General features: G+C 33.4%; 1 protein-coding gene across 1 annotated transcript; it reads right to left on the reverse strand.

Moving 5' to 3' along the window:
* Positions 1 to 3266: 3266 nt before the first annotated feature.
* Positions 3267 to 5853, reverse strand: LOC115998689 (actin-related protein 2/3 complex subunit 3-like). Its single transcript, XM_031238320.1, has 4 exons — positions 5676 to 5853; positions 5011 to 5119; positions 4612 to 4881; positions 3267 to 3691 (listed from the first exon to the last, which is right to left on the reverse strand). The coding sequence occupies exons 1-4, from the start codon at positions 5676 to 5678 to the stop codon at positions 3549 to 3551; spliced, it is 525 nt and encodes a 174-aa protein (XP_031094180.1). The 5' UTR covers positions 5679 to 5853; the 3' UTR covers positions 3267 to 3548.
* Positions 5854 to 6791: the final 938 nt, after the last annotated feature.

Genomic DNA, 6791 nt, shown 5'->3' on the forward strand with positions numbered 1-6791 from the left:
AACTTATTATTACTATTATTTATTGTTATATTATTATATTATTATTTTTGAGACCAAACACTCACTATCCACGTGTGCAAACTCCTTGATGAAATAATAATGGAAAACATACCCATTTGTTTAAGGGAATCTAATGGACATGCCGTAGATGTCATGTAACAAAATCCCAAATGGACCAAACCATGGATGGAGACATATATACCAAATCATAATTATTTTTGTTTTTTCGTTTTTTAATTTTAAATGTTTTTTTAAAAAAAAATATTTTGAAAAGAAATCTGTGGTGGGTCGGGCATGAGTACAAATGTCCGATCCAGAGACCCAAATTTATCCAGCATCTGATGCTGATGTTTTCTTGGCTTCATTTGCACTTCTCTCACACCCTTTTCCCCTTTTAGCCTCAAGATCAGAATATCCTTTGCAATTCTACCCCGGGCCGGGCTGCTTTCATGATGGGATGAAACAAAAACATAAATTAATATCATGATTTATGAATAGAAAATTTCCATCCACTCATATATGATTTTAATTTGTTAATTACTTTGTTGAATTGTAGGGGTGGTGTTAATTACATGCATGTATTATATTTTTACTGTTAAATTGATTGATCTGACCTAATTGCTAATAGCTAAGGTCATGTCGTGGTATCGTATAAATTAAACAATTTCGCGAGTCAAGATTGAATCAAATTTGTCCAATACTGCTTGAAAACAAACATACAATAGATGAACAACACTAATACACTATGCCAGTAATCTTAGCTTAATCATTATACAAGAAAAAGAAACACAACATATGGAGTCGGTGGTAGCTAGCTTGATGAGATGAAATTGATACATATATATCCACCATGGAGATCAGATCAGATCAGATGAAGCCTCCATTGGAGTGAAAAGAAAGAAAAACAAAGGAGCTGAGAAACTTGTTGGCAGAGCAGAAAGCATAGAGGGCCATGATTTGATTCCAAGAGCTTTATCTTCTGCATTTTGCTTTAGGGCATAGCTTTGCATCAAACATCACCTAACCATGTGCACAAATGCATGGAAGAAACAGCTTTAGTTTCATCTTTAAAAAGCTTATGAGTTCTTATTCTCATGTATGTGTCTTTAAATTTCTGTAAGCGTCGTTCAGCGAATCAGACTGTCTATCTGTTAGTTAGGCAATCTGCTTCTGTGCCTGATTGTTCGGAGTGATTTTCGAACCCTCATATCTTTTGTAATGTTCTTCGTTCGGACTTAATGAAATAGTGTTGCTTTTGTTTCAAAAAAAAAAAAAAAAAAACTTTAGTTTCATCTCCATATATATATATGAGGGAGGGGATTACTATAAGTCGTTTTCATTTCACTGTCTTCTTTTCTTAAGGCTGCAAACTAAAGTGTGCTCCAGACTCCAGTATTCACATACTGATCATCATGTCTGATCTGCTTTGCATATATACATCAGATGAGCATTATATTATATTGCTTGCCCAAGACTCAATGTAGCTAGGAACCTTCTATGATACATAGATGTTAGTAAATACATTGTAAATTACATTTTTTTTGGGGCCTTGGACTTTATTTTGGAGCATTTTATTTTATTTTTCTTTGCTGAATTAATCCTAATTAACTCCACATAACTCCAACCCTAAAGTTACTATAGTGTTAAATTGCGAGTCACGCAATCAGTCTACCAATCAAACCATAGTTTTCATGGCTCTATAATAGATCTGACTGTCTACATCTTCCATCATTTTAAACTTTTTTTTTTTCATTCGTGTTTTCAATGAGATTCAAACACACACAAAGCTGCATTTAATTTGGAGCATTTTATTTGATCAAAGAGATGATGATGACAGTTCTGGCTTCTGTACGCCCCGTGATGAAGCAATCCATCACCTTTGTCATCATTATTTCATTATGCTCTTTTGGTATACTCTCAGTATCTATTCTTGCTTTTCATCATCCAAATTGCAAATTATTAATTCTACTTTTCAGACTGTATTTTAACCCACTCATATGAGATATATAACTCCGACTAGAAAAATCTTATTGGACCGATCGACTTAACTAAGAAGATCTTGATAAGAATTGAACTCATAGCTTTCAAATACGAGAATTATACTCATCCACTCAGTCACCCCATTTCAAGGCAGTACATTTCTTTTTTAACGTGTCTCATGGTAGGTCAATCGATTCATGAACAATCAATAAATAAAAATAAAAATAAAAACTATTATCACTGTAGAAGGTAACATTGAGAGATAGTTTAATTAATTGGATGTGTAGCTGGGAACAAAAAATATGAACGAATTTTTTGGTAAAAGAAAAAGCTACCAATAAAAAATACAATCAATTATCACAATAATAAGAAATGGAATGAAAGTATGTGTAATGTAATTTATAGAATCTAAAGTTTTTTTTTAAAGCCATGATAAGATCAAATTGAGAACAAGATGATAAAATGTTCGCACTTAGAATTAAATATTTTTTTAATGAAAATATTATTTAGACTGAATTTTTTTAACAAATATTCTACGGTGTGGCATGGAAAGGCGTCATAATTACTTTATATATATATAATGTCATTTCGAGCTTTTATGATTAATCTGTTTGCTTCCTGCTTAATCTTTGAATTGTGATTGTGACCTGAGCCGGCAAATGACTATAAGGAGATAAACCCGCTTATTTTTTGAATTGTGACCTTAACTAGCAAAGGATCACAAGGAGGTAAATAACTTAGATTACTCATAGCTGATTGACTCAAACAAGGGGGACAAGAATCCGAACTCGTGACCTTGTAGTTACAAGTATGGATCTATTGCATCTTGGTTGGGGTTACCCTTCTTTATTTTTATTCTTTGAATCAACAATTAGTTGTTAAAATAACTATTTTCATCTTTTGAAAAATTAAAGTAACCACTTGTGAATATTGTACTTTTGATGTATTGCCTTGCAAGCATGTAATGTTATATTTATGAATTTCATGTTTTTAACTAACATGGTGTGTACTTAAATAACTTGATTCAATATGAATGTTTTGCACTGCTAAGGAAAATGCATCTTTCATTTTAATTCTTAACTCTCTTTGCATGTGATAGTACTTGCCTTTAGAATTGGTAGAAACTTTTGTATATGTTATACAACCATTGCCTTCATAGTGTTTTTAAAATTTTAAGTTCATAATACTTTTACCTTCCCTAATACCCCTGGTAAAGAAAATTAATTAACAGTATCCATTGCTACAACAAAACAGTAAAATGTTAACAAAACAGTAAAAGACTGGAATTGAACCATTGCATGCATTTAATTTGTTCATTAATCTTTGTATTTCAATATAATATAAAGGGCTGCCAAACAATTCATGAAATGGAGTTTTCACCTATGCCTATATCTTTAGTCCAACTATCTACAGATGATATTTAAACAAGAACAAAATTAAAGAAATGTATAGAGTAGTAAATAGAAGTGTTTAAAAAGGAAACCTCTCTTGCCTTTTGAAACTTGACAAGCAGTTATTTTGTCAAGAGGAGTAGATGTAGTCTTCTCTGCATCTCTTTAAGTCAATCATCATTCATCAAGTATGTTCATAAATCTTCTCTTTGCAAATGCTAACCACCATTTGTTCGGAGTCCCATTAGCCCGAAATGCAACATTGAGTAATCTCCAACTTGTCTCCTCCCTTATTTGCTTCAGGTAATCTCTAAATAGCTCTATGATAAAAAGTCATGGTTGAGTACAAGATTTTAGTTGTCACTAAAGAATCTCGCAGAAAATATATTCCATTATCAGACCATTGAAAGGCTTAAAATGCTATTTACAGTTAATGGTCATCAGGCATATAAGGTGGACCATTTTGAAGAGGTGTATACTTAATGGTCTGAGATGCAAATATTGAGATAATAGTGAAACAAGCAAATTGGAATATTTCATGTTGTGGTAATTGAGTAACAAAATGAAAAATCGAAAGAAAACAAATGAAGTTGATTAATAAAAGTGATGGCAAACTGTTCAGAAGGTCATAGGAGCATTCAATCAATAAAAGAGATAAAATTGTAATCAATAACGAAACAAGCCCAAGACAAGTACTGCCAAATTACATTCACATTATGTAATATGCAGTCAACTCATGGTTTTAATTGGTGCTATAATGCTTTGAAAGAACTATAAACCATAAGAAATGTGATCCACATGCAATTGGTTCAATCTCAAGTATAGGACATCAATTCTTACACCTAACTTTTGGTATACAATTTACACTACAAATCAAACCCTCAGTAGAAATATCAACCTTTTTAAATGACTGGCAAAATTTATTTTATCACCAGAATAAAATTTTATAGGAGATATCTTAGCTTTGAAACATTTTTAGCCTTAAATAACAAGAAATATGATACTCCTGTGTCAAAAAGACAGCCAAGTTAATTTATATTAACATGGCTTTTATCAAAATTTCAAATTGAAAAGCAATTATGGCGAGCTTAACACTCAGAATCTAATAGATAACAATCTAATTGCTCCTTGTTTCGTTATCCTCCCAGAATCTAAAGGAACAGTAACAACTGCAATAAAGAATTGAAGCCACAATATAAGTTTTCAATAGCATATAGAACATCCTTCATTTTTCACTTACCCGCTTCTTTTTGAGATTTTGTTGAACTGAACAACCAAGGGAAGGGAAAACCTTTCTCCCCAGGTACAGGAACATTTTCATTTCCTAAGTTTATTATAGCCTTAGTACCTTCAGCTAAAGTTCTGCAGTCTTCAAGCCTCTTCAATGCCACATTTATGTATAATGTCAAATAGATAAGGAGCTTATCTGCTGAACTTTTAATATCAAAGTTTTTGAAGAAGACATTGGCTCTATAGAATGTGATTGCTTCATCAACTATATCTATGCTATCTGCATGAACAGTATAACATAAGCAGTTCTCTCCCTCTCATAAACAAAAGAAACATAGGAAAAGATAAATCCTCTACAAGATTATCAACACAGTTATCCAGGTAAAGACGATAACTTGGCAAGTCTAACCTTCTTCTGCAACTGGAGCAGGTCCCTCTATATCGGTTTTAAGTGGTAGTAAAGGGCACCCGCAAGCTTTAGAAATTCCTTCCCCATCAACAAAACTGGAGTGATGTACCTGCAAACAAAGCCATTATTGGGATTTATTACCAGACTGGACTGATTCATTAATATATTATACATGATTACTCTTTTCATATTCCAAACTCTAACTAGCAACAATCCAGGACCAAACTAAACCACTTAATCTGGCGTATGGTCTAATTCCAACAGAAGCAGTAGGAACCAGATTGCATTGATTTCCTGTACAATCCAGTCTAGATACTCATTTGATCAAAAACTAGGCCATTATTCATCCGAAACAAACACGATTTTCTCAGTCAAATCCAGATTTAGTGAAATCAAGATCACTAGACATCCCTACCTCTAACATCAAAACTCAAAAACAGTGGAGCAAAAGAGTTGAAAATTGACAATGAAAAACGATAACCATTCTCAGCTACTAAGACAAACCACATTGTCATCTCTACACCGCTAACTGCACGATTTTTCGTTTAAAAAAAAACGAAAACAATCATTTTCACTAATCTTCTATTATTAACGCTTGATATGAGATCAACAGGGGAGTAAAAATACATAACAAAGACAACTTGAAAATAAATTCATCCGCACACCATTTTGCTTGAATTCAATCTTATTCTCGACCCTCCAAATTTTTACTAATCTGCAACGAAAATGCTGAAAGCACAAATCAACCAATTTTTTAAAAACAAAGTTTGAATATCAAAGACACAACAAATTAATCTAACTACACAAATGTGATGAATAATAAGGTCTGCCGGAGAGAAATCAGCAAGAAAAAAAGGATCACCAAATTTACCGGAACAGATCCGATCAGCGAACCCGAACCCGAACCCGAGTGCCATGAGGTGGAAGGTGAGAGATTGTAGTCGCGGAACCCTTGACTTAGCGAGGATTTGGAACACTCGGTCAATCGGGTAATTTACAAGAGCCCTTGACCGGATGTAGGATATAATTACTTGTCGACATAACATTATGGGCCAAAATGGATGAATATATGGGCATCTGCCCACAAACATCGGGTAATTGGGGCTACACATGAAGCCCATTGGAATGCTAATCCATTAGGCAATTGGGAATATTATAAGAGAATGCGAAGTTGTGAAGTCACGTGCTACCGCGGAAATCAACGTGTGAATTGAACCAACGTGGGTTGACCATTGACTACGGGTATTTATTTATTTTTAATTTATTCATTCACAAGTGATTTAATTTTTGAGGTTCAAATACTTTAATGGCTGTTAGATTTTTTGTTTGGATGCTGTAAAAAATTGGTTAATGTCATATAATCATGTCGCCCAGGGCCCACTTATGAGCAACCCCTTTTTCCAACACACTTCACAGTTTCACACTGCTTAGAGCATTCACATTAATTGTGATTGTTGAAATTTTTTTATACATATAACTAAGAAACAGAATGGGCTTGTTTGGTTATAGGCGGTTACCGTTCAGCGGTAGCGGATCGTGTTAGCGGTTATTAAATAGCGAATTGTATTAGCAGGTTTGACTAGAGGATTGTATTAGCGATTTGTAAAAAAATGTTTGGTAAAATGAGCTGTTTAGATTAGCAGTTAACATGTAAAATGACCAAAAGGGTATATATATAACAATAATAAATAATAATACTAATAATATAATGTTTAAAAAAAGAAAATAAGAGGGGGAGGAGGGAGAGCCGCACAGTGGTCTGTGGCTCTCCCTTACCCTTT

Source organism: Ipomoea triloba, chromosome 12 (genome assembly GCF_003576645.1).
Source record: "Ipomoea triloba cultivar NCNSP0323 chromosome 12, ASM357664v1".
Lineage (NCBI taxonomy): Eukaryota > Viridiplantae > Streptophyta > Magnoliopsida > Solanales > Convolvulaceae > Ipomoea > Ipomoea triloba.